This window comes from Lactuca saligna, chromosome 2, assembly GCF_052625555.1.
Source record: "Lactuca saligna cultivar CGN05327 chromosome 2, ASM5262555v1, whole genome shotgun sequence".
NCBI classification, from domain to species: Eukaryota; Viridiplantae; Streptophyta; class Magnoliopsida; order Asterales; family Asteraceae; genus Lactuca; species Lactuca saligna.
In genome coordinates this window covers 158,566,087-158,593,540 of record NC_136418.1, presented here as the reverse complement: position 1 = coordinate 158,593,540, position 27,454 = coordinate 158,566,087, and the positions used below count along the sequence as shown (strand labels likewise).

General features: G+C 34.4%; 3 protein-coding genes across 3 annotated transcripts; 1 reads left to right on the top strand and 2 right to left on the bottom strand.

Annotated features, from left to right (window-relative positions):
* Positions 1 to 1,283: 1,283 nt before the first annotated feature.
* Positions 1,284 to 2,347, bottom strand: LOC145029265 (uncharacterized). The gene is made up of 2 exons (XM_078977858.1): positions 1,839 to 2,347; positions 1,284 to 1,381 (listed from the first exon to the last, which is right to left on the bottom strand). The coding sequence occupies exon 1, from the start codon at positions 2,284 to 2,286 to the stop codon at positions 1,846 to 1,848; it is 441 nt and encodes a 146-aa protein (XP_078833984.1). The 5' UTR covers positions 2,287 to 2,347; the 3' UTR covers positions 1,284 to 1,381; positions 1,839 to 1,845.
* A 7,281-nt stretch (positions 2,348 to 9,628) lies between these two features.
* LOC145032362 (AP-2 complex subunit alpha-1-like) lies at positions 9,629 to 15,565 on the top strand. The gene is made up of 21 exons (XM_078981142.1): positions 9,629 to 10,010; positions 10,775 to 10,906; positions 11,017 to 11,142; positions 11,220 to 11,282; positions 11,376 to 11,948; positions 12,045 to 12,142; positions 12,213 to 12,294; positions 12,388 to 12,476; positions 12,572 to 12,677; positions 12,788 to 12,853; positions 12,935 to 13,041; positions 13,131 to 13,235; positions 13,332 to 13,452; positions 13,527 to 13,868; positions 13,962 to 14,042; positions 14,121 to 14,285; positions 14,364 to 14,450; positions 14,537 to 14,662; positions 14,733 to 14,813; positions 14,903 to 15,054; positions 15,150 to 15,565. Exons 1-21 carry the CDS (start codon positions 9,879 to 9,881, stop codon positions 15,265 to 15,267), a joined length of 2,952 nt encoding a protein of 983 aa, XP_078837268.1. The 5' UTR covers positions 9,629 to 9,878; the 3' UTR covers positions 15,268 to 15,565.
* A 6,382-nt stretch (positions 15,566 to 21,947) lies between these two features.
* On the bottom strand, positions 21,948 to 26,996 carry CSLA02 (cellulose synthase-like A02). Its single transcript, XM_078981141.1, has 9 exons — positions 26,361 to 26,996; positions 26,110 to 26,208; positions 25,377 to 25,629; positions 23,589 to 23,699; positions 23,361 to 23,497; positions 23,127 to 23,240; positions 22,839 to 23,038; positions 22,562 to 22,765; positions 21,948 to 22,467 (listed from the first exon to the last, which is right to left on the bottom strand). The coding sequence occupies exons 1-9, from the start codon at positions 26,691 to 26,693 to the stop codon at positions 22,305 to 22,307; spliced, it is 1,614 nt and encodes a 537-aa protein (XP_078837267.1). The 5' UTR covers positions 26,694 to 26,996; the 3' UTR covers positions 21,948 to 22,304.
* Positions 26,997 to 27,454: the final 458 nt, after the last annotated feature.

Below are 27,454 nucleotides of genomic sequence, written 5' to 3'. Positions count from 1 at the left end.
TTCCAGCTGTTCGATGACCCCCTTGCACAATTCTTCTACAGACGACCGAGAAAGAAAGGCATTTGAGCTAGAGAAACTAATGGATATTACTTTTTCAATTATTTATATAAAGTCTAACTCTTTCATTTCTAACCATTTAAAACCCTAATTCATTGGAGAGCCTTGAGAGAGACAGTCGTCTTCCCCATCTCGTTCTACCTCCGATCGCCTCTCATATGTCACCTCTCACCCATCGGTGCCTAATTTGCAGGTTATCTCTGATGTCATTTGTGCTGCAGACTCAAGCTTTTCTCAAGAATCCTTCGAGGTCAGCAATGGAGGTCCGTTCACCTTAAAACCCATTATATTTTTACTAGTTTCTTATATTTTTATTAATTTTTATTAGTTTTTATTTATTTTAATTATTAGTTTCTTATATTTTCATTAGTTTTCATTTATTTTAAATTTTTATTTAACAAAAGTTGTAGGATGGGAGGGAGGTAAACCATGACGCCCCTCACCCTAAGTGGTTGTAAATCGGTGGATTTTTCAGGTGATTCACACGACAACAATCAATATATATCAAAATAGACAAATAAAATCAGGATGTAAGGAAAAAGTTAATGAATCAATAAATAAAAAAGAAAACCGTTACTAAATCAATACAATAAAAATTGGTAAGCAATAAAAAGAACCAAACCAATCAATATATGAGCATTAGAATGGGGATCTGTGAATTAGTCGAAGAACCGAACCCAAACGTATTGAGATGTTTGTTTCGGTTCTTAGTTCCTTGGATTTCCACTTTTCAAAGCGAACTGATCCCATGATCTCCTGCCTACTTGAAATGATAAATGACACATTTCTTTTTAGTCCCTCTAATCTATCTATATTAGTCTGTTTTATATGCCACTTTAAGCATTTTTCATTTAAAAGTCAAAATCAGTTTGCTTAAAAGTCAAAAAGAATGCAGGTGGTTCACTACATGCCTGAATCATGCACCTGCAACAAAATCGATCCCTTCTAATAATCGGAAATCAATCTAATACAAATCTGCAATCATGTCATTACTGAGATGTTTTGAGTATAAATAACATTCAGAAAAAATTAGTCTCTGATTACATCGAAGATCATCTGGGGATAAAATCCACAACAAATCGTAACCAAATTAAGGAAAGGATGGTAACCTTCAATCATAAATCAAATGAAAACTTAAATTTGTAACGTCACCATATATAGATCAAGCTTGGAAATGAAAATTAAAAGGCAAAATCAGCTAAAACTGATGAAATCAACACAAGAGAAGAAGAAAGAAAATACAAGGATTTTAAATTACATACGCACAAAACCCGATATCAATTGATAGAAATATGGATGAGAAAGTTGAGCTAATTTCTCTCACCTGTTGAGCAAGAAAAGAAAATCTGAGCTAAAATCTCCTCTCGGAAGTGAAAAAATACAGAAGAAAATATAAATATAGAGGTCAAGAAATTAGGAAGAGACGAAGACGAGGAAACGAAGTAACAGGGTTGGGTCATATATCTCTTAATTTGAAGACTGAAGATCTTCCCAAACGCTAAATGAAATTTTATACTATTTGTTAATTGAAAGTTATGTGTCCATTAATTCAAAAATAAATAACATTATTGCAATATCTATGGAATTTGTTAACTCTACTATAATTATTGTTATGATTGTTGATGAGAAAAAAATTGAATAACGAACGAATCTAATGAAATTATTATGGATTAAATCATTAAAACTAAAATTATAGTAGTTCCAAACATATGGTAGTAACATTCCAGCCAAAAACATGTACTCATCGCCATTTTATCAGCAAAAATCATAAGAAAACATACATCTGATTCAACGTAAGGGTACACGCGGAAGCGTCAGGCGAATTGAAGATCCATCATCGTCGTCATCAGACTCCAAAAAGCCTCCATGATCGACATGGAAAGGATAAGGAAGGTCGTCTTCAATAATCTCTCCTTTAACCAAATCAAACTTTCTAACTATTTTACGGATCGTGACCTTGACCTTCCCGGTGTCCATATCGGCTTCGACTAGCCCTTTATCCATATTAACCGTCACCTTCTTGTTAGGTTTATCTGCAGTCAGTACCCCTTTGCCAATATTCAATACCCGTTTCCCCTCTCCATCAATTCCAGCACCCCCATCGACAGCAGCGGAGGCGTCTTCATCTACTTTCGATTTCTTTGTAGACTCGGTATCTGCGTCTTCGGCAGTTTGCTTTCGCTGACGTGATTCTTCGTTGCTATTCAGCTCCGGTTGCTGCCCTTCCATGGCTTTTTTCAAATCGCTACGTGTTACAACTTACAAGCCAACAACAACCAGTATGGATCCCAAGAGTAACAGCCCGTCAAGCAAGGGAGAGAAGCCCAAAAAGGTAATACAGAAGCCCAAACGACTCTTGGACTAATCAGTAACAGAAGTCAGAACTAGAAGCAACAAAGGACTGAGTCTTCATTTGACCGGTTCCTTCGTGAAGGTGGAGAGTAGTACCTGAAGTATAGCATCACATTTTCAGTTAGTTAGCATAAGGTCCATTACCAAGTAGTTGCTAGTTTTTAGTTGTTTTTCCAGTTATTTAAGTTGATGTATTTCCGTTGATTGAGAGAATTATCATCTCAAAACGGTATTTATCAAGTGGTGCTTTCATCCCGACCTCTTCACTATGCCTCCTCGGAAAGAACTACAGTCAACATACCACCCAAACTAGAAACTAATGAACCATCGGCAGACAACGTTCAAGCACTACTCCATCTTGACACTGCTACCAACACTCGACTCAATATCCTCTCCAACAACATCCACACCCTCACCAATCAACACAACCATCACCTCAATCACATCCACCTCTACCACCTCATAATAACCCCCCCTCCCCCGCGCACGCCAAAAAAAAATCATCCTGCCCAATTTCGATGAGACTAATCCCTTCGATTGGTTGTTCCAAGCAAACAATTACTTCAACTATTATTCTGTCACCAGCGATCAGCGAGTCGCCCTCTTTGTTTTCTACTTTATTGGCGATGCACTCAGCTGGTACAAGAATTTATCTACCGATCAATTGTTGGGTACTTGGCTGGAATTATCGTTTGCTTTGGAACTGTGATTCAGGCCTTCCACATACAAGAATCACAAAGACACTCTTCTCAAATTGAAACAAACAAGTATTGTTACTGATTAAAAAATGTGTAGATGGTCTTTCAACTATAGCCCTACGCAATTGCTTCATTTATGGACTCTAACAGGACATTCAAAACGAGATCGCCGTCCAAAACCCCACTAGTATTCACCAAACGTATGGCCTAGCTAAGTTGATTGAGGACAAACTTAGCTCCAACAAACCTCGTTACTCCACTCCTCGTTCTTACACACCCTCGTTTTACAACACATCCACAAAACCTACTTCACTCACCAACCCGAAAGCCATTGTACCACCTCTTCTACACACACCACCAAACCGTTCTACCTTACCCTTTACTAGATTATCCCCAAAAGCTCTCCAGAAACGTCGGTCAGAGGGATTGTGTTTTCGCCTTTCGCTGCCCTGAGAAGTATACATCGGTCATAAGTGCAACCCACCTCTGTTCTTAACGATTGTTGATAATGAAGACGGTATGGAAGGGGAGATTGAGCAATTGAAAACCACTACCACCGATTATATCATGCACCACTTTCTTGCTCTCTCAACCACTGCTTTCTTTGAGTTTGCCTCACCCCAGGCTTTACGAGTTACCGGCTACATCAACAATCAAACTGTCAAAATCTTGATGGATTCAGGTTGTACTCACAACATTATCTGTAACACACTGTTCCGAATCGTTTCTTAATTCGAGGGTCATGACCCGAAGATCATTTATCATAAAGCTTATGGCCTTTGGGAATAAGAGAATTAGACCCATTTGGGTGTGGGTAATGTAAGTTAGATGATACGGGAGTCTGGTTTGTGTTTTGGAACCAAGGGGTATATCGGTAAAGTGTCGGTTCGGGCTTTTGTTGGATTTTGGATTTTAGTTTGGGAAGTTTTAAGGTAAGGATGAGTTGATAGAAGTGTAGAGCTTCTTGTCACCTTTCCGTGGATATAAGGATCGTCGAAATCGGATTTAAAACGAAGAAGTTATGACATTCGGGAGTTTAAAGGATTAGGGGTCAGCCTAGTACGTGGGGCATACTTGGGGAGTACGATGGGCGTACTAGGCAAGGGTGTCATGGTTCCTCCTTGGAGTACGCTAGGTGTACTAGAGTTACGCATTGCGTATTGCAATCAAACCCAAACCCTAATTTAGGGTCTTGGACCCTATTTAAGCTCCTCAAATCAACACCAATCCCTATTGTCTTCAACCTCCATCCCTTTAAACCATAGCCTCATTGATGTGGTTTTTTAGCTTGTGGTGGTATTCCATGCATTTTGGTGATCTTTGAAGAATAATGAGCTTCTTGGAGAAGTGTAAGGTTGCTTGGATCTTTTTGATCCAACCTTTGTGCATCTTGATCTACCTTCTGAAGGTATAAAGTATTGGATAAGGTGTCTAAGTCCATAACTATATTTGAGATATACTTGATCCGACCCAACATGGTCCATTTGGCTTGCACTTCACCAGAACAATTTATATGGGTAATCTTTTGAGAGTAGTATGAAATCATATTATTTAATTAGTATTGATCTAAAATTAATTTAGAATTAATTTGGTGATAAAAAAGGTGACTAATTAAATATGTGATCTTGTATTTATATAGTGTGGGCTAATGCTTATTTAGAATGAGCTAGGCTTGCATGGAAGTCCATGAATAGTCCATGGAGCTTTAACCCATGGATCTTATGGAAATGAAAGGTCATGGGTATTAGGGTTTACATAGATGTAACCCTAATCCACCACACTATTTAAAGGGGTCATTGGCACCTGAAATGGCACTAGTGTGTGTGAGAACTAAGGTGTGGCTGATTTTCTAGAAGTGTGTTACTACTCTCTCAATTTTCCAAAGTTTGTGATGATTTGTGACTTCCATTTGAGGCATCCACATTATTGGTGCTAGGCTCTCAAACTCCAAGCAATCAATCACTACCAAAAAGTATGTAATTCTACTAGTGTTTTATGATTCAAGTACCCCATAACATGCTAGTTAGGATGTAACCCTTGGAAAATTATTATTTGTATGTATTTTAGAGAAAACATAGATCTAAGGTTTCTAGGGTTGCATGTACACCATAGGAGTGTTAGAATGCTCAAAACCCTTCATAAAGTTATGTTGGACCATGCATGAGTTTGAGGGCTTATTATGAGTTGTGTTTGGACGATGTTGGATCTTGGCATTTGAGAGGTCCCTTGTTCATAAAACTATCATAGATGAGTTGTGTTGGATCATGCATGAGTTTGAGTGCTTATTACGGTTTGTATTGAGGTTTTGGTCCCATTAAGCCATTAAAATAGAGTAAAGTTGCCGACTGTACGTGTTAGGGCATCTCATCAGGGTCATATCTGAGTTTAGAAGTCATTTTCTTAACTATTAAGAGCTTAATGATGATTTTTGGGTCCCTGTTGAATACGTTGGGCGTACGTGGAGGTATGCTCAGTGTAATGTTGGATTTCTGCATTGGTCGCTTGTACGTTGTGCTTCATGGCTGAGTATGTGGGGCATACGTCTCTGGTACGCAGGGCGTACTCCCCAAAATGGATATTTTGGGCTTTTTAAGGTTTGGGCCTTGTTGGGCCATTGGACTTCTGACTTTGGGTCATGGATAGTATTTGAGCTTTCTTGGTGTTGGTCCCATGATGGTTTTTGGGCCCAATTAGGAAGTTGGGCCATATTGGGCTTTAGGTTGCCATTTAGAGATTTGGACTTTTGTGTTATTAGGTTGGATCTTGGTTTTAGGCCAAGTAAGAAAAGGGTAAAATGGTATTTTACCCTTTAGGAAGTTGGATTATGGATCGGGCCTCGGATTTTGACTTATCGGGTTAATTATTAATTAAGGTTGTATTTATTGTTAGTTGGTGCGAGGTTATCCAGTTCAGCGGCCCGAGCAGTTAGTTGGTTATCAGCAGTTTGAGGTGAGTCTTCCTTCGCAGTATCTGTGGGTCAAAGGAACTAATGCTTTAGGAAGTTGGATTATAGATTGGGCCTCGGATTTTGACTTATCGGGTTAATTATTATTTAAGGTTGTATTTATTGTTAGTTAGTGCGAGGTTATCCAGTTCAGCAGCCCGAGCAGTTAGTTGGTTATCAACGGTTTGAGGTGAGTCTTCCTTCGCAGTATATGTGGGTCGAATGCACTAATACTGGCCTACTAGTTTATGATGTAGTGTAGTGATTATATTTATGACAATTTTCCGGTATTTCTGTATTTTCTTGATGACAATGCGATTGTCATGATATTATGTGGTAGTATTAGGGGGTGAAAATGGACCCGGTATCCGATTGAAATAGACCGAAGGGGATTGCAAGCACCCAGATATGATTAATAGTATCTGGTTGAAATAGACCGAAGGGGATTGCAAGCACCCAGATATGCTTGATAGTATACAATTGAAATAGATCGAATGGGTAGGCAAGCACCTATGTATGCATGTTAGTATCCGATTGAAATAGACCGAAGGGGTAGGCAAGCACTCACATATGCTTGACAGTATGTTTGATTAGTATGTGGTATTTTGGGGGAACTCACTAAGTCTCGTGCTTACAGTTTTCAGTTTATGTTTCAGGTACTTCCAATTTAAAAATAAAAGCCACGACTTGATCGTAGAGAATCCACCCATGTTTCCGCATTATGATGATTTTGGGAATGTACTCTTAAAACTACTTTTCCTTAAATTACTTCTTAATAGTTTGAGAAGGATAATGAATGCTTGACTTAAAGATAATTAATGTTATGTTTGAATTAAAAATGAAAATTTTACCTCATAATTTTTGGGACGTTACAAGTTGGTATCAGAGCCTTGGTTTGAGGGATTTGGACATACTCTCGGGTATGATCGAACTCAAACTAAGGTTTTGGTGAAATTTTCATAAAATAAATGTTTTCTTAAAGGTTTTTATAATAAAAGAAAGGGGTGTGATACATGCAATCGGCCGAGCTCCACTAAGTCTTCCCCAAATACCCATGCATGTTATATGTTTTATGCTATGATATGAAAACTGCATGCGAGATTAGGGTTGAGGACCTAGGAGAGATGCATTTGTATGCCTATTGTATGAGCTTGTATACTTGCATGTTAGTGCTAATCAGTTAGTGATATGGTGGCCCCTATAGGTTATGCATTGTGCTTTTAGGAGTTCCCATTAATTCTGGCTAACTAGTAAGTGAATATACTAAGTTACATATTATTGAGATTGGATAATTTTAGATAGTTAGGTTTTATCTTTATTGCGCAACTCGTGTCTGAGTCCAACTGTTGTAGCGTGAGACCTTTCATTCGAAGAATTATCTAGTGTTGGTAATATGTAACTATATTCGTAAGCTAGTTAGAGGGTGTTAAGGGTAGTTCCTTCTGTAGCTAATGGTGGGGAGTAGTGTGATGGATACCCTAGAAGAATCCAATAAGAATGATTAGTGCAGCAAAAACGCTGGTAGTTAGTAAGCTTGAGATGCCTTCTTGGTTAGTCTATGGATTGGAGTGTTATTGCACGAATGTTGCTTGCTTTATGCTTTGTGGAACTCTTACGTGATGTGAGTTAACTATTAAGTAAATATGTTAAGTCACATGTGGCGAAGGTTGAATAATTTTAGAGTTGTGAGTTTGACCCTATTGCACAACTCTTGTCTGAGTCCAACCGTTATGGGGATGAGCCTTTTACTCGAAGTATTATCTAAGCTTTGTTGCATGTGATTGTATTCATGAGGTGATTAACTGACATTATGGGGAGTTCTTCAGCAGCTGATGGCAGGGTGAGGGTCAGAAACCTAGGAGAGCCTAGGAAGTGCTTCAGTGGGTTTAGTTACGTTGTCTAGAGAGTACTTAGAGTACATGTTGTGATATGTCGGAGATGGTAAGATTGAGATCAAGGGTGGGTGTCGAGCTGGTTCCTTCTCCTGATATCACAATACACAGAAAAGAGATGATCGTTAGACAATGTCCAGGAGTGGTTCCTAGGATGAAGCTCCGACACTCAAGTTAGAACTGATTCCGAGAGAAGATAGAGAATGTTTGAGAGAAAAAAAGTCAAGTGCCCTTCTCCGTGGGGAAGAAGGGTTCCTTTATACTTGATTGAGAGGTGCGTGCCTCTTAAATGATTCTTTTGAGCCTTCCCTCATGAGATGAGACGTGGCGGATCTGTATTAAAGGATCCTCCATCACGTCTTTCTATCTTGTTCCCCTATTGGCTAGAGGGAATCTTCGATATAATGATGATTGTGGCTGTCGTCAGATAGGCAAGTGGAGCTCTCTGATTAGCTTCACGTTTGTGGGGGGTATTTCTCCTGGGAGGAAGAGGGTAAGGCGCATTTTTGTCCTTTAACCGCCATACCAGTGAGTCCATGCAAGCAGAGGCCCGACCTTGGTTTCAGACTGGATATGACCAAACTCTAACTAGGCTAACCTTGGCGCTAGTTTGACTTTTCTTCTTTAATGTTTTTCCTGAGGGATATGTTAACAAGTCCCTTACGCTTGTAGGCATATGCGTTAGCTTGGTAGCATCGTCGTTCGAGCCTACATTACAACACGTGTATGTCTGAGATTATTCCCACCATTAGACAGACTGAGACAACATCATGGATATATGCCAGATCCATCATGAGATAGTTCGTGACACTAGTTTCACCTTAACCCCCCCTTCCTTTACTAAAGACCTTTCACATTTGCCTTCTTTTCTTGCTTTCGTTGTAGTGACTCAGGTATTTTGTGATTTTTTTTTCTTTTTCATTACTCATCCGTTCTTAACGATGGATCGTTACGACAGAGTCTACCGTAGAGGAATTTTGTTGGGTTTTAGGTACTATAACACTCTTATGGTGCACATACAACCCTAATGCCTTGTATCTATATACGTTTATTATTGGTCTCAAATATCTAACATTCGTGAGTCGTGACCTCAGAATAAGGGCCTTATTTGAGACCGGAATATTTAGGAATTATAATAAATTATTTTTTAGAAAGGCGACATATATATTAAACTACTCATAAACTAATCCTGAATCCATCCATATCCCAAACAGACCTGGACCTTCAACCTAATGGATGAATAAATGAATACATATTGCATGAAAGTTTGATATATCATAAGGTTTATTACACCGTTGTTTATTATATGATATATGAGTTTTGAGATTTATTTTTTGACAAATTGCTTTGCAAATAGATGACTTCCATATATTGTTGTTTCATGATTATGTTCATTAACTATAACCTTCAACCTCCAAAAAGAACCGACTAATTGTCACGTGATCCTTAAATAACGTCATGAATAATGATGATAGATATTAAAAGACATGTCCTAAAAAAGTGATGAGAGATATTAAATAATATACAACTTGTTGGACAAGTAGTTTATTATATTAAACAATCTCCAACATGATATTGTTATGATTTTCCTTATATTTATTTTTTTCAAATTTAGTGGATTAATTGAGAGATTATTGTTAGCTGTAATTGTTATTACTACTATGGTTAATTTTTGGAAAGAGAAAGGTAAACGGGAAGTCTTCACACAGGCTGACGGCTCTCCGAAAATTTACTCGGTCCATCTGCTCCCTCTCCTTCTCTCTCTAGATCACAGTACACTATATTCTTCGGTTGCTTTATCATTTATGAATCTATAATTTGATTTCACATTGACTGCATTTTTGTGATTGAAATTGGATTCGGATCGAGAAACAAACGGCTATAGTCTAGAGAAACAGACGCCGCTCGGCTGGATCTGATCTGAGTCTAGCGGAGATGGCGTTGTCAGGTATGAGAGGTCTCTCCGTCTTCATATCTGAAATCCGTAATTGCCAAAACAAAGAACAAGAACGCCTTCGAGTTGATAAAGAACTTGGCAATATCCGTACACGCTTCAAAAACGAAAAGGTCTGGCTTCATTTCTATTTAGAAAAGTTGTATTTTTAGTATATATATATTTTCGCAAAGTTAGGTTTAGTTTGTTTGGTCAATTGAGGTCATTTTGGAAGTTCAGTAGAGGAATTTCCCGACATTAAGACGAATTCAAGAAAATGCAGGGTCAATGTAACCAAGAGATGCATAATGTTTCAAACTGAATATAAATATTAAGTAAAGAAAACACTGGCAACTCTTTGAAATGAGGATTTCTGAAACAACTTAGAAGGGTTGGTGAGGTATGAACCGATTCATCAAACTTATGTGCACTACTTTGGATTGGTCAATTGCCTGTCATGTTACCTGTTTTGACACTTTAAGGAGAAATGGTTAAAAATGAAATGAACAATAGCATAAAGGGAGTTTACTAATACAAACTAACAACTTGACCTGGGATATGTAAGGATTCAAGGAATACTAGTCATTTGCATCTATTTGACATTATTGGTAATAATGATTGAAAAGTATGAAATCCCTTTTGGCTATGTGGATAATTATAATTTATAGCCGAGTCAATACTTCAGTGATCTCTAGATGATGTATCATGATATGAGGATAAGGTAAACTAAAATCTGCATGCACTTTTGGTAGAAGAACAGGGATGACCTTGACTCATGAAGCTAGACATAAGCGTAGTTAGTGATCCTAGAAGATCAGTCATGAGTCATGTTCAACCCCATACAATATCAACATCCTTCCAAAATAAATAATAATCCTTCACATTTTTCTTGCCACAGGGGTTGACACCATATGACAAAAAGAAATATGTTTGGAAAATGCTTTACATATTTATGCTAGGGTATGATGTGGACTTTGGTCATATGGAAGCTGTTTCTTTGATTTCTGCACCAAAATATCCAGAAAAGCAGGTAAGCACATACTAACATACCCATTCCTTATTTTAAATCTGTTTCCTTCTCTGTATTTCAAAAAAAAGTGTTATGATCCTCTATTCTTATGGTGTGTGTGTTTCTTGAAGGTTGGGTATTTAGTGACATCATGTTTGCTCAATGAGAATCATGATTTTTTAAGATTAGCAATAAATACAGTTCGCAACGATATTATCGGACGCAATGAAACTTTTCAGTGTCTTGCATTGACAATGGTATGGAGATATAAAACCATGATTGTGATTTTTTAAGATCTTTTCTTTTTTGTTATCAAATTAACAAACTTTTACAGGTTGGGAATATTGGTGGTAGAGAATTCGCTGAATCACTAGCACCCGATGTTCAAAAGTTACTTGTAAGTCTAAAGTCTAAACTCCACATTTAATTTATAATATCTGTAAATGAAAATATGATTATTATCTTTTTCTTTAATTTTCTCAAATCTCAGGTCTCAAGCAGTTGCAGACCACTGGTGAGAAAAAAGGCTGCACTTTGTCTTCTGAGGCTTTTTAGGAAAAACCCTGATGTGGTGAATGTAGATGGGTGGTCTGATCGAATGACACAGCTATTAGATGAAAAAAATCTTGGTGTTTTAACATCATCAATGAGTCTTTTTGTTGCTTTGGTTTCTAACAACCATGAAGCATACTGGAGTTGCCTTCCAAAATGTGTTAAAGTATTGGAAAGACTTGCTAGAAATCAAGATATTCCTCAAGAATACACGTATTATGGTATTCCATCTCCTTGGCTTCAAGTCAAAACAATGAGGGCTCTTCAGTATTTCCCAACTGTTGAAGATCCAAACACAAGAAGAGCATTGTTTGAGGTTCTACAACGAATACTCATGGGAACAGATGTTGTGAAAAATGTTAACAAGAACAATGCTTCTCATGCTGTTTTGTTTGAAGCTCTTGCTCTTGTTATGCATCTTGATGCTGAAAAAGAGATGATGTCTCAGTGTGTAGCTTTGTTAGGGAAATTTATAGCTGTTCGTGAGCCAAATATCCGTTATCTTGGTCTCGTAAGTAATTTAATCAATGAAATTTTATAATGTTGCTATAATAATCTGTTGGAGTTATAACTTATAATGTTATATGCCTATTTTACCCTTTTGCAGGAGAACATGACTCGAATGTTGATGGTTACAGATGTCCAGGACATAATTAAGAGACATCAAGCTCAAATTATCACCTCATTGAAGGATCCTGACATCAGGTGTGAGGCTTAATTTTGCTATTAACCGATTTATATCATTTTTTTATTTAATATTATTTTTTGAATGCAGCATTCGGAGACGTGCACTGGATCTACTTTATGGTATGTGTGATGTTTCAAATGCTAAAGACATTGTTGAAGAACTATTGCAGGTAAACAGTTGCTAGATATTAATATAGTCTGTGTTCAATTATATATTTCAGTTGAATTTTTCTCATATCCCACTGATAAACATTTACTTTTAGTATCTTGGAACAGCAGATTTCACAATGCGTGAAGAGTTGGCACTAAAAGCTGCTATTCTTGCTGAGAAATTTGCCCCTGATTTATCATGGTATGCTGTTTGTTTTTTTTTAATCTAATACCAGATTTATGGGTTTTATAGTATTTTTTAATGTTGTGAATTTCACTTTTGTTATGACTGTTCAGGTATGTTGATGTTATTCTTCAGCTGATTGACAAAGCAGGAGACTTTGTCAGTGATGACATTTGGTTTCGTGTTGTGCAATTTGTAACCAACAATGAGGACCTTCAGGTAATTTTACATCCAGCTAATCAATTTTGGTGTTGTAGAATGTAGATTTGTATCTTCATTATTAAAGTTGATAAGACTTGCTGACTCACTTTTCTTTTTTCAATGATTAGCCTTATGCAGCTCTGAAAGCTAGAGAATATCTTGATAAGCCTGCAATACATGAGACAATGGTGAAGGTATGTAGATTATATCTTATATTTCCTATACAAATACAGACAACTGTATGCTGATGTCATCATGGATCTTTTATTATGCAGGTTAGCGCATATCTGCTTGGAGAATACAGCCATCTTTTGGCCAGACGACCTGGGTGTAGCCCAAAGGACATTTTTGTCATTATACATGAGAAGCTTCCTACTGTATCGTGAGTATTTCTATTTCTATACATCTTTTTTTTTGTGATCGTTATTTCTTCATCATCTAAGTTTTTATTTTATTTTATTATTTCTACAGAACACCAACAATTTCCATTCTTCTCTCAACATACGCAAAGATTTTGATGCATTCTCAACCACCAGATCCCGAATTACAAAACCAGATCTGGGCAATTTTCAGCAAGTGAGTTTATAATAAATTGGAGCTACACTTTTTTTTTTTTTTTTTTTTTTTCTATATGAAAATTTTGATAATATTTAATTTCACACAAATTGACAGATATGAAACATGCATTGATACTGAGATACAACAAAGAGCTGTGGAGTATTTTGCATTGAGTAGGAAAGGTGCAGCTCTGATGGATATATTAGCAGAAATGCCAAAGTTCCCTGAACGTGAGGTATATTTAAGTTTAGGGTTTTAATTGATTCATTCATATGGTGATTGTTGTTGACTTTGATTACCTTTTTGAAGTCTTCATTGATCAAGAAAGCAGAAGACACTGAAGCTGATACTGCAGAGCTAAGTGCTATCAAATCACGCACACAACAGCAGGCTTCTAATGCTTTAGTGGTGACAGATCAGCGCGAACCTCCCCAACTTTGTATGGTCAAAATCCCTAGTGTTGACCATAACTCTGTGAGTGTTGACCAAGAGTTGACTCAAGCTAATGGAATTTCACATGAAGTTGACCACCCTCAACCTGATATTCTTGGAGATCTTTTAAGCCCACTGGCTATTGAAGCACCACCTCCTGTAAGTGAAGATGATGCATTAGCTCTTGCACCTGTTGTAGAGCAAGATAATCTTGTAAAGGTACTACTACTGCCTGCCACATGTCGTATCCTCGTTGGCTATAAATATCATTTATTTATATTATTTTAAGTTTCTGTTGATAACCTCCCACAGCCGATAGGAGACATTGCAGAAAGATTTCATGCCTTGTGTCTTAAAGATAGTGGAGTTCTATATGAAGATCCTTATGTTCAGGTACTAAAAAGTTAAGTTTTATATATCACATACTATTCCATTAGATTTTTTTTTTTAAATTGAATTTTATTATTCCAGATTGGTATCAAAGCAGACTGGCGAGGTCATCAAGGTCGCCTAGTCATCTTTTTGGGGAACAAAACAACTTCTTCACTTACTTCAGTTCAAGCAGTGGTTCTGCCTCCATCTCATTTAAAACTGGAACTCTCATCAGTACCTGAAGTTATACCTCCACGAGCACAGGTATTGACTCCTATGTTTTTTTTTTTTTATTCTTTAATCTAAAATAAATATTTAAAAAATTGGTTTTTAACGATTCAGGTTCAATGCCCTGTTGAAGTGGTAAATCTTGGTCCAAGTAGGGATGTTGCAGTTCTTGATTTCTCATACATGTTTGGCACCAGCTTGGTATGCTCTTATGCTTCTTCATTCTACAAGACTACAACTTATCCATTTAGTCAGCGTTTGACTTTTTTTTTTTTTTGGTTAAAAAGGTTGAAAGTAAGCTCCGGCTTCCTGCAGTAATAAACAAATTTTTCCAGCCTATACCAGTATCCACGGAGGAGTTTTTTCCACAGTGGAGATCACTGGCTGGACCTCCTTTGAAACTTCAAGAAGTGGTTCGTTCGTCTATATGTCTTTTCCATCATGATTTATATTTGAAGTTTAATCTTTATAAAATCGAAACAGGTAAGAGGTGTAAGAGCTATGTCATTGGGTGAAATGTCACATTTGTTCAGCAGTTTGAGGCTTATAGTTTGCCCTGGACTCGTAAGTTTTTATTATGACTGACTATTGTAATTTGTAAAAAGTAAAAACACCTAACATTTTAACTTACTGTTTTTGTTTGTTTTTTTAAGGATCCAAATCCAAGTAATTTAGTTGCAACCACAACATTTTATTCAGAAAGCACACGGGCCATGTTATGTTTGGTAAGAATCGAAACAGATCCAGCTGACAGAACACAACTCCGCATGACAGTTGCATCACAAGATCCAACACTAACATTCGAGTATGTTTTTCTTTTTCTTTTTCATAATATTTTATAGCAAAATACTTGGATACTATTTATATTATGTGTGTGTGTGTATATATATGTTGATTCAGGTTAAAGGAATATATCAAGGAACACTTGATTAGCATTCCCACAGCCCCTAGCATGCCACAACAACCTCAACCAATTGCATCGTCAGATCCCGGGGCTTTACTTGCTGGTTTGCTTTGAACATAATTTTTATCCGATATTTTTTTTTTCATGGCAATAAAAAAGAAAAAGAAAAAGAAAAACCGTAGAGGGTGGGTGTTACACTAGAGTTGGGGCTCTTTCGGGATTTTTTGCACAATTAGATTGTGTGAGTGTTGGTAGGTGGGGTTTGAAATTCTTTGAAACGTTTACATGGTTTATAGAGGGAATGGGAATTGGGAAGTTGCTTCATTTTTTTTTTTTTTTTTTTTTTATCTTCATTATTGTGTAATGTAATATGGATGCGATTGGGAGGAAGTAAAAGAATTGTTGTATCTAAGGTTATTGGATTTCATTGTCTGGCAATCAATGCACAGATATATATATATATATATATATATATATATATATATATATATATATATATATATATATATATATATATATATATATATATATATATATATATATATATAATATCCCTGTAATTTTTAATTACATTTTCTTTGTTTCTCGCCTAGGGATTAAACCTAATAGTTAATACTGTTATGTGTGGCTTTTATTAAACCTAATAGATATATATATATATATATATATATATATATATATATATATATATATATATATATATATATATATATATATATATATATATATATATATATATATATATATAATATCCCTGTAATTTTCAATTTCTTTCTTTGAAAAGTATATTGTACTCTCTCATGGGTCTTTATGCAAGTCTTTCGGTTTTGGTCTTTCCATTAACAGGTGTTTGATTAACACTAAAATGGTACTTTAAGATTTACCAAAATTGATACATTAATTAAAAGTTAATAAATAAAGGAAGAAACTGGGTAATATGTGAATTGTAAATAACGCACAAAAATTATATGTATATGAACTTTGCCTTTGGTCTCAGAATGATCATGTCTTTTTTTAAACCAGTTTCTTCGGACCAGTCTATTTTTAAAAGTTCGGTTTTTGTCGTTTTGTTATTATTATTATTATTTTTTTTTAAAGACCAGTCTCTCTTTTGTTCATGTTCAGTTGTCATGTCAAAAGAAATTCAATGTTGTATTGACATGAATTTATAGGTTACCGTAGGTCGATAAAGCCATCATTTCTCTTTAATGGAAATGGACAAAAGCCTGAAAATCTTTTTACTGTTGGGATTTTAACTAGTACCATATACTTCCAAAAAGAAAAACTAAACTATGGATATTTTTACGACATATTATTTTTATAAATTTGGTATAATCTTATTTTATAATTTTACCGGATTTTTATTGTATTTTTTTTTATGTCTAAACAAAATGAGATAGAAGTTAAAAACTTATAAAGAATATTATTTTACTGTATTTTTAAAACAAAATAATATTATTATAATCTTATTTATCCTCTGTCTTAGAATTAATTATATTGTACTTTTAATCTATCTAATTCAAACAATCTAGATTGTACTTTTAATCCCAGCAACTTGCTGGGGTTCTTTTTTTACTATTAATATATTCTTCTTTCGCCGGTTAAAATTTTTTTTCAAACAATCTAGATTAGACAATTAATATAATCTTAGTTTCTCAAAAACTGACTTTTCTTTTAATAAAAGCAGCTTTTTATTTTCGAAAAACCATTGAAAAATTAGAGAAAACTCGAGAAATGATAAAAAAGAGGGGATGATTTGAAGAAAATAACCAAGGAAAAACACATTTCAGAAAATGACCAAAGGATCCGCAGAGCACCCTTTGCGGATCTATTAAGTCCTTTGCGGATTTGCTACACCTCTGCGGAATTGAGTTTCTTTTAATTTTTTTAAAAAAAATTTTGCGTTAATTTTATTTTATTAATATTAATTTTTTTTAAATATATTAATACATTATGTGATTATTATGTAAAAAAATTGAGAAAAAGTTTTTTTTTTTTTTTCCTTTTTTTTTTTGCGTTAATTTTAGTTTATTAATATATATTTTTTTTAAATACACTAATACGTTATGTGATTATTATGTAAAAAAATTGACAAAAAAGTTGTTAAAAATAATGAATTGTTTTATTTAATACGTTTGCCAATGATGTATGTTTTCAATATATTTGTACTGTTTTGTATTTTATGTTCTATAGAATAAAGTAGAAGTTAACTCAACTGTTTCGTAAATAACATAATACAAACCAAATACATAATAATGTAATACAATTTGGTGCATATAAATAACCTAATTAAAATTATACAAATATTCCATATTTTTTGAAGTCAGCGTTGAAAGCATAAGTTAAACGGGTCCACTAACCTGGATCATTCACCCTGGTGGTCTCGTGGATATTAATATATGCACGAGTTAGACGGAGTTTATCTTCAACGCTCCACTGTATGGAAGCCATTATGACGGAAAATATGAGGGTTAATTTTTCAAAAAAAAAAATGAAATGAAGAAGAAATGGTACAAAATCGATGAAAGGATACGCATGGTAAAATGATTTTATATTACTTATTCCGCAAAATTGTTTGGTAATCCGCAGAGCTGTTTGTCAGACATTTTTTTATTCTCTAACAGTTCTACGTATTCCTTTAAGCAGAAGTGTACACTAATCTGTAGAAGTGATTCCAAGAAGAGAATACGTATGTATACTGATCCACTGATAACAGTTATGTGGATTCCCAAAGAGTTCTGTGGATTGATATTAAACATAAGTTCATTATTTTTAACTTTTTTTTGTCAAATTTTTTACATAATCACATAAGGTATTAACGTATTTAAAAAAAAATAATAATATTAATAAACGAAAATGAACGCAAATAAAACGAAAAAACGAAAAAAAAAATTAAAAATCAGAAAACAAAGATTCCGCAGAGCTGTAGAGGATCCGCAGAGGGTGCTCTGCGGATTAAACATAAGTTCATTATTTTTAACATTTAATGGATCCCCCGAATTAGACCTCATTCAAAAAATTTATATTAGTGTATTTAAAAAAAATTATATTAATAAACTAAAATTAATGCAAAAAAAAAAAAAAAAAACTTTTTTTTTCTCAATTTTTTTACATAATAATCGCATAACGTGTTAGTATATTAAAAAAAAATACTATTAATAAACTAAAATTAACGAAAAAAAAAAATCAATTCCGCAGAGGACTTAATAGATCTGCAGAGGGTGCTCTGCAGATCCTTTGGTCATTTCTGAAATGTGTTTTTCCTTAGGGGCTGTTTGGCAGGATCTGAATTTTTAAGATCTGAATTTTTAAGAGGTCTGAATTTCTAAGAGGGTCTGAATGTTTAAGATCTGAATTTGAAAATGTTGTTTGGTTGGAACATCTGAATTGTTGTTCTGGAAGATAAAAATGACCATTTTACCCTTTTGTTTAAAAATAATAATAAATATTAATAAAACCACAAAAAAATTGAAGGAAATCAAAACTTTTAATCCACTACATATGTTTACAGCTTTTAAATACAAATTCACCAAAAATACCAAATTAGGACAATGAAACAAGAAATAAACCTTTACAAACTCAACATATAAATTGTACACTTTTAATGCAGAAATTACAGAAAAATCCCTTTATAGCAGAAATACCATCCATCCCTTGTTTGATTATTTCTTTTGATTCCTGGAGAAAACTGGCACTCTTTTGAAGCTTCTCCCTTTCTGCAGCCATTAATGATGCTTCACCATTCTTTTCAACACAATGTTCCAATAACCTTCCAACTCAAATTCAACTGGATCAAAGAAATATAATTTCAATTCAGCCTCATAATCGGGGACAGCCTCCAAAATTCTATCCCGACTCTTACCCATTAACTTGTTCCAAGTAACATAATAAGGGTCACATGTGTTTACAATTATCATCAAATTTCATGAAAACAACTTCAAAGTCATATATGAAAAACCAAGAACTAGTTCAACCACAAAGGCCACAAATCGATTTTCAACCTTGCATCAGGTTGTATTTCAAATATAATCAAAATCATGATGTTATTCACATAATCAAAAACTTCGAATGCAAAATCAAAATCATGATGCTATTCACATAATCACATGGCAGCTAATAAAGTCACTTGATAAATAATTTCCAACCCCTAAATCGACCTAGAATAGCAAATCGAAACTGTAGGGCCAACATGGGGGACAACTTTGTAGATTATGTATAACATTGGAGAGAAGTGTTTTACTAAATTGGTGTAACAATCAGCATCAAGTAATTAACTACAGTTGATTTTGGATGTGATTGTTACTGATTGCATTAAAATCACTACCAAAAACAAACATGATCCAACACATCAAATGCACAACTGATAGCATAACAATTTCGCTTTTTTATGTTCAAGTTTGATGGCAAAGAAGGAAGAAACAGTGAATTCGAGGGGAAAGAACGAAGAAACACAAGAAGAAATAGAAGAATACCTTGTTGTTGGCTGCGGCAATCAGCAGAAGAATGAGACGGAGATGGAGGCAGCGGAGGAAGGCGACGTTGCTGGCTGCAGCGTCATCGGCGATTAGAGTGGGCGGCGACCTGGCGTCGTCGGATGCTGAAGAGAAAAGACGCAAAGCAAGCAGACGCAGGGGAAGAAAAGAAGAGGCGTCGGTCTATTTAGGGGCAAATAGGGCATCTTAAACGCGCGTCTCTTTTTTTTTTTGTTTTCAGACTTTGTTTATTCTCTGAAAAAATAAGAGGCATTTCTCATTTTAAGAGGCGAAAAATAATACACAAACAAATGGTCTGAATCTGAAATTTTAAGACATTACCTCTTAATTATGAAATTAAGAGGTAAACAAACAGGACCTTAGTTATATTCTTCAAACAACTCCCCTTTTTGATCATTTCTCGAATTTACTCGAAAAATTATTTATTCGTGTACCGATACAATTGAATGAACGTTTATTTATTTATTTATTTTTTTGTAACCTTTTTATGTTTAGAAAAAAAGATGGCTTTATCGAAAAAGAGGTTAAAGTTTCAGGATTTATTTTTAACAGTTACTCTTTTTTATGGCAAAATAAACAAGGATGGTGGCTCATGTTCATATCACAAGTTCTTAGAAAACGATTCAGCAGTCACATGCGTTCATATTATATGCTAAATTTCCAGCAACTTGAGTAATAATATATTATAATGATATAGACCTGTCCAAATATAGGGCATCTTCCTAATCAAATTCATTATGACCATATTCCATTTATGGTTTTGGTATTACATATAAAAATTCTTTTGACTTTTGTCCAAAGCAAAAATATCTCGTAACAATTTAAGATTCTCAAAAGTAGTAGGTCGTCTAATGCTTAATCCATATATAATTAATAAAATACTGAAAGTCGTTTTTTTAAATTATTTTGTGGAAAAAAGAGAGTACAATATACTTTTGAAATAAGAAATCATTAAAGCAAATACATGTAACTATGTAAGTTTGTTAACAAACCAACTGCTCATCGGAATATTGATCTATTCAACGGGAAGTTTGATTACTTATTAATGAAATAAATAATTAAATAAGCTTGAATACGATTTTTGTTCATCTAATAAAATGAACGAACGTAAATTATGGTCTTGCTTGTTCATGTATATTCATGAATTTTTGTTTCTTTATGTTTAGTTATTATTTATATAATATATACATAATGTTATACAACCTGTAAAGAGCATAAAGGGAACATCTAAGAGCATATGGTATGGGCAACGAGATATGTTATCATTGCTGATGTGATACCTCATAACCTAATCATAACAAGATGAACACCACCCCCTTCTTGTTAAGAGGGTGTTATGGCATATCTCGTTGTGATGAAGACAAGTTTCAATGGAAAGTTTAATTGATTGTTGTATTTATCAACCAATCAAATCCTTTTCTTTCTTTGTCTCTCTACCTTTTAACATGTTATAACATGGAGAATACCATTTTCCCTTTGGTGTTATAGTAGTGTTACGGTTGAGGTGATATGAATTTGGTGTTATAACGTGACCCATACCTAATGCTATAAGAATTGTTCAAGTTTTACAATTTTAAGATTTGATAAAAAAAAATATTAAAGTGTTAAGTACTATCAACACACTTTATTGCAATGGTTTCTCGATTTTCAGTGGACGTACTCGGCTAGGTTGACAGGAAGTAAACGGAAGGCTTTTGATACGGTGGTTATTTTTGCTTTATGGTGTTTATGGAGTTTCCAAATTGTCTTCTTTTCGGGTCTTCTATCTAGGAAATCTAAGTTGTTTGATAATGTGGTTATAGGGTTTTTTTTTTTTTTTTTTTTTTTTTTTTTTTTTTTTTTTTTTTTTCGATTTCCAAATTGAGTAGAAAATCTAAAATTAAGAGGGTCACTTGGCTTCAAAATCCAGTTTTTGCATGCACTTTATTGTAATGGTTTCTCTCTAGTTCCTTGCTAGTGCTTTATTAATTTTTGGTACGACTATGGATGTGTCTTTTATTACTCTCTTAACGTTGGTTCGTTTGTTCGATTAAAACCTAAACGAATGAGAATAAACAAGTTGTATATATATGGTATATCTCCAAGAAATGCAAATAAATCATCTCTAGAAATTTCGCACAAGGAAAAAAAAAAAGTAGACCAAACATTTGTTTAATTTAATGGTATGAAGTTGTACTACAAATACATGAGTTCCCAAACAAATAATAAAAAAGAGAGTACAATAATAGATGGCACATTACAATCATAGTCGACTCACTCTCCTATTGCCACCATATTATTTCCCTCCACAAAACATAAATCTAAAAAAAAGCCCAACTCAACATATAAATATTTAAAAACAAAAGCAACATAAGAAATAAACTTCTTTTCTTCTTCTTCTTCAACTGGACTCGATTCAACTGTATACTATGCTCTCTAACAAACAACCTAATTAAATTTTCTTATGTCTCCTTAAAAATTTTCACAAACATCCAACCAAAAACTCCAATCTCTTTCCTCTTCCCTTTCTCAAACGGCATGGGCATGTGTTTGTTTTATCAATCACACGAAAGATTGTATATACTGTGAATAATTTGAGATATGGAAAGAGTAAAAAGATGTAGGCTTTTGCTTTTTTTCTTTCTTTTTTTTTTTTCGATTTCAGTCCATGCATCATCTTCAAGAGCTTGGGACGATGGTGCCAACATAACCAAATCCAACGATCAAGAAGGTGATCGTCTGCAGGAAGATGTATATAAAGTAGTTGTGCTTCCCGTACATGAAATCATAGCATCCAGTGAAGAACAGGAACGCAGCAAACCCTAGCTCGGTTAGATGAATTCTACATATCACCAAAAATTAACCCTAATTAAGCTTAATTTCTTCAAACATTCAAGTTGAATTGATGAAAGAAAGGTATAACGATTTGAATTTACCTGTCACCGAAATTGAAATTGAATTTGAATTTCTTTGGTGCTTTGGCGTTTGATTTGTTGTTCTTGAGAGCATCTCCGAGTTTTTCAGTAACGACCCATTCGTTTGATCTCTTTGCGTCAAGTAAACCAATGAATGTGGCTTTAGTCCGGTGAAGTGACATCACATTTTCAAACAGAATCCAGTAGAACAATAAATGAATGGATCTGAAACAACAAAAGTTGAATTAGCAAACCATTTGATGTGATTTGATGTGATGAAATGTAAATATAGACATACCTTGGAGTTCCGACTGAATTCAAGGTGGTGATGACGCAGGGGATGTAAATGGCGCCCCAAATGGGTACATCAACCTCAGGGACCAATATCGTGAGGGGAAGAACAACGCAAAAGAAGAAGAAAGTGACCATATGAGCAATGATCTTTCTTACAAAGAAGAAACTGTAGATCACGTAAAGCTTCTTCCATAATGTCACTTTCTGTAACATTAATGCAATGAATATCAAAAAATAAATACATGTGGAGATGAGAGATTATCATTTATCAATGAAAATGAAGTTAACTAACCTTGTTCCTAACAATCTCCATCACCATTTTCCTAAACAAATTAGCAGGACCACAGGACCACCTATGTTGCTGATAACGAAAGGCTTTGAATGTACTCGGAAGTTCGCTTTTCACCTACAAAAAAAAAAAAAAAAAAAAAAAAACATTCATCATCATAAAAATCAATTCATCAATTAATTAATTTTTGTTTTTTTTTTTTTTAATTTTATTTTGATGAATATTTGATGTACTTACCTGAAGATCACCAAGATACAGGAATTTCCATCCTTTAAGACCTGCTCGAACAGCAAGATCCATGTCCTCCACCGTCGTTCGGTCCTTCCACCCTCCGGCTTCATTAATGGCAGCAATCCGCCACACGCCACCAGTTCCTGTATATTTTATTAATTATTATTAATTACCATCTTACCCCTTGATTATTTTATTGAAAATTTTAATTTTGTTTATTTGTTTTTATATTACCGTTGAATCCGAAAAATGCATGAGTAGCTGATCCTACTTCTTGCTCCACTGTGAAATGGTAATCCAGCGACATCTCTTGCATTCTTGTCAATAAACATTCATCAGAGTTCACTGCAACAAATTAAAAAAAAAAAAAAAAAATTATTGTAAATATTATTTAAGAAAAAAGGTGAATAGGAAGTAAATGCGGTGTCCATGTGTGAATATTGTGGGCCCATGACCAATCGTAGCTACATGACACATGTCTCTACATCACAAACACAACACGCCATTCAGCACATGAACTCACAGCTTGTTGTTTGTCAACATCCCACGATCACCTTTATATCAACCACACCATCATCATCGCCTCTTTTTATTTAATCATTAATTAAAAAAAAATCTTGATATTTTTCAATTTTTATAATTAAGTATTGGTTTTTATTATAATGTTCTTCTATTTACTATTTGTTAATAATAATATATTGTAGATAGTAGACTAGACTCTAGACTAGAAATGAAAATGAAGTAGGTAAAATACAAAAAACGATATTTTAGATGGTAAGAAAAAGAGTGTCGGTGTGAAACTAGAATCTACCAGCTGTACCAACGACAATGCACAGAGTACACTACATCATGGAAGCATAAATGCACGTGGACTCCAGACACACCTAATTACTATATTGCCCTTGTACACATTGAAGTTGCTTCCTCTTTAAAAATTACAGGTCGCTTTTGAGTGTTAAAGTAAAAAAAATATATATATATGAATGATAAATGTAGAAATGACGAAACCATCCCCTGTACCAGCAACATTTATGCCGACTGTTGTGGGGTGGCCCATGAGTTATTTCCGGACATTTATGTCAATTTACTCCAAACTCCAATACTTGTTTTTTTTTTTTAAAAACTAGGGTACAACTTTCTAAGCACATGTTACAACCCTGGATGCGTTCGCAAAGTAAACAAAGTGGAGGGCGCTACGATTCCGTGATTGGTGGAGTCTAATTGGGCAACGGAGAGCAATTAATTTACATGTTATCGCCTTGTACCTCACTCTTTTTTTAGCATTCATCCTTGTACTTTCAAGATATGCTCTCTGTAACTTTCTAAACTTGGTTTATTTCCACAAAAACACCGCATACACAAAATCTAATCAATTGTTACACGAAAATGTTGTTTCAATGTTAACAAAAGTTTGTACATGCAAATAGATGGAGTTTGGTATCAAATATGTACATGTCAAAAGTTCATATACGATACAGCTCTTTATTCAATTATTTAGATTTAGATAATATAACTCACTTTCCAATGCCTTTTTTCAGTAAAGATAATAATAACATTTTTTTTATCAGGAAAAGTATTCAAAGGTTTGAAATTGTAAACGGTGTTAGCTGAAATAAATGTCTTTGAAAATTAATTTTTGTGCATTATTACAAATAAGAGAAGAAATTATGTAGTTCTTGTTGGCATGTCTTTTCTCATGACTTCAACGTATATGTTATATGTTTATTCATTGCATTAATTAGGTTGCAGAAAAAATGTATTTTAAATGTGTTACTATTAAATGATTAATGTACAAGTTTAATAAATAATTAAATTATGATTTAAATAATTTTAACGAGATAAAAAAAAAAAAAAAGAGGATGTATTTTTTATTTAAAAAAAGAAAAATGTTATCACCGACACTTTTAACATTACCCATCAATACTCAACGTCAACTGTACACTTTCTTACCCTTTAAAATTTATCTAAAAAAATAATAAAATATTATAAGATTTAACAGAAAAATGAGAATGAGAAACTTACCAAAACGCCACCGAGCTTGAACTAGTGCGATTTGGGGGTTGAACTCAAGGAAAGGAATGGCTCGCCGGAGAAAATCTGGCTCCGGTCGGAAATCGGCGTCAAAAATGGTGACGTATTCACAGTCTTTGACATAATCATGCTTTAATCCTTCTTTAAGAGCACCGGCTTTGTAACCTCCTCTGCTTTCTCTGATTTGATACTTAATGTTAACTCCTTTGCTTGCCCATCTTTGGCATTCTTTCTCGATCATATCCTAAATTAAAAACACAATCTAATCAAAAATCTAAACAACAACATCGTGAAACTGGCCTTTGTCGTTTTCTGAAAGATGCAAGTTTCTAAGTTTTAAATGTGAAATGAGTTTATTCCCTTGTTTGATTTGATAAGATAGAATTTAATTAATTTGTAGAAACCCAATCAAAGTAATTATTGCTTTAGATTATTTGAATCAGAAACTGTTCACTTGATTTTTAGGAAGAAATTTCATATGGAAAAACACTATTAATGGTAATGAAAAACATATTAATACCGTTACTTGGTTTATGACATGTAACAAAATTATGGCAACGATTCACCAAACTCGGTCTCAAAAATGAAAAATGGTGTAATGATTTGAATAAGTAAAAAAGGTTTGAATGTGATGAATAATTATTGAAATCTTCTTTATGCTTTGATGAGTAGTACTGTATAGATATATAACCAAAGATGTAAAATTGGCTTTAATGAGTTGTACCTTGATGACAAAATCAGTAGAGTCATCAAGTACTTGAATCACGAGTCGATCGGATGGCCATGAGAGATTACATGCTGCCCCAATTGAGATCTTGTATACCTGTGACATCATCCATTCATTCAATTAATCAATACCAAACGTAACATAAATTCCTCATAAATCAACAAAGGAAGACATAAGAAACTCACGGAATTACGAGAAATCGGAAAAAAGCACAATCAAAACACACACAATAATGATAAACGACGAACCTCTTTCTCATTGAACATTGGGATTTGAATAAGAACCAAAGGGAAAGCAGAATTCCCGATTTCCAAATCATCACGAATGGGTTCCCAATTGTATCGCTTCTCTGGCTTCTTCCAAAACAGCTTAACAAGGACAATTACAATACCCATGTAAAGCCTTTCGAGAAAAAGCATCACCGTCATCGCCAAACAGACATAAACAGCCAATCTCAACAATGGCACGATCAATGGCGCCTTGATTAGGTCCCATAGCAAACCAATTTGCGCCGCCAAGTCCACCGACGCCCCCGGAAAACTCTCCGGTATCAGATTCTTCCCGGATATAACGTCACCCATTTTCACTATCTGGTTTCAACCGAAACAGGGGAAAACAGGGGAAAGTAGATCTATGGAGATTCGTTAAATGTGGGTGAGATTTGGGGGTTTCTCTCTCTACCCAGATTGAGAAAGTGGTTGGTTTTGACACACACTGTCTTGATTTCCTTCCTTCTGCTTACAGATTATGCCAAAACAGTACTGCTTCTGTGTTTCTATCGAATCATAATAGAAGAGAAGCAGAGGTGTGTTGTGGCATTGCTGAAGAGAGGATAGGAAATGGTGAGGAGAGTGAAGAGGGGTAGAGAGAGAAAGAGAGGAGTGGAGCAAGTGAAGGAGAGAGAGAGATGGAGGGTTTTTTATAGTCAAATTTATAACTTTTTATTTATTTATTTATTTATTTTGTAATAATTTTACTACTACTGACTTTCGACTCTACCTTGCTCCTCTTCATTGTGCACTCTTTTAATTCCAGTCCCTCTACTTCTTTGTATTTACATTTTTAAGCATCCTACACATAGGGATTATAAGCTTTAGACACTTCGGTAAAAAATTTAATCGATGGTTCTCTATATTGGGATTATAAGCTTTAGACACTTCGGCAAAAAATTTAAACATCCTACGCATAGGGATTATATCTTTTTAATGATACAAACACCAAATTTGTGTCTCTAAAAGAGGATTCCTACATAACCAAACGAACATATGAAAAATTTATATTATTGAATTCTTTGAGATAATGAAATATGAACTACTGATAATATTTGCTACTTCATGTTAGT

Excerpts from the sequence above, each read along its gene's own strand:
- LOC145032362 (XM_078981142.1), top strand. The coding sequence starts at position 9,879 with ATGGCGTTGTCAGGTATGAGAGGTCTCTCCGTCTTCATATCTGAAATC. Across the intron at positions 13,869-13,961 it reads AGCAAGATAATCTTGTAAAG|CCGATAGGAGACATTGCAGA; the intron begins GTACTACTACTG and ends AACCTCCCACAG. Across the intron at positions 15,055-15,149 it reads GATCCAACACTAACATTCGA|GTTAAAGGAATATATCAAGG; the intron begins GTATGTTTTTCT and ends ATGTTGATTCAG.
- CSLA02 (XM_078981141.1), bottom strand. The coding sequence starts at position 26,693 with ATGGGTGACGTTATATCCGGGAAGAATCTGATACCGGAGAGTTTTCCG. Across the intron at positions 23,700-25,376 it reads TCAAGCTCGGTGGCGTTTTG|TGAACTCTGATGAATGTTTA; the intron begins GTAAGTTTCTCA and ends AATTTGTTGCAG. Across the intron at positions 22,766-22,838 it reads AATTCAGTCGGAACTCCAAG|ATCCATTCATTTATTGTTCT; the intron begins GTATGTCTATAT and ends TTGTTGTTTCAG.
- LOC145029265 (XM_078977858.1), bottom strand. The coding sequence starts at position 2,286 with ATGGAAGGGCAGCAACCGGAGCTGAATAGCAACGAAGAATCACGTCAG.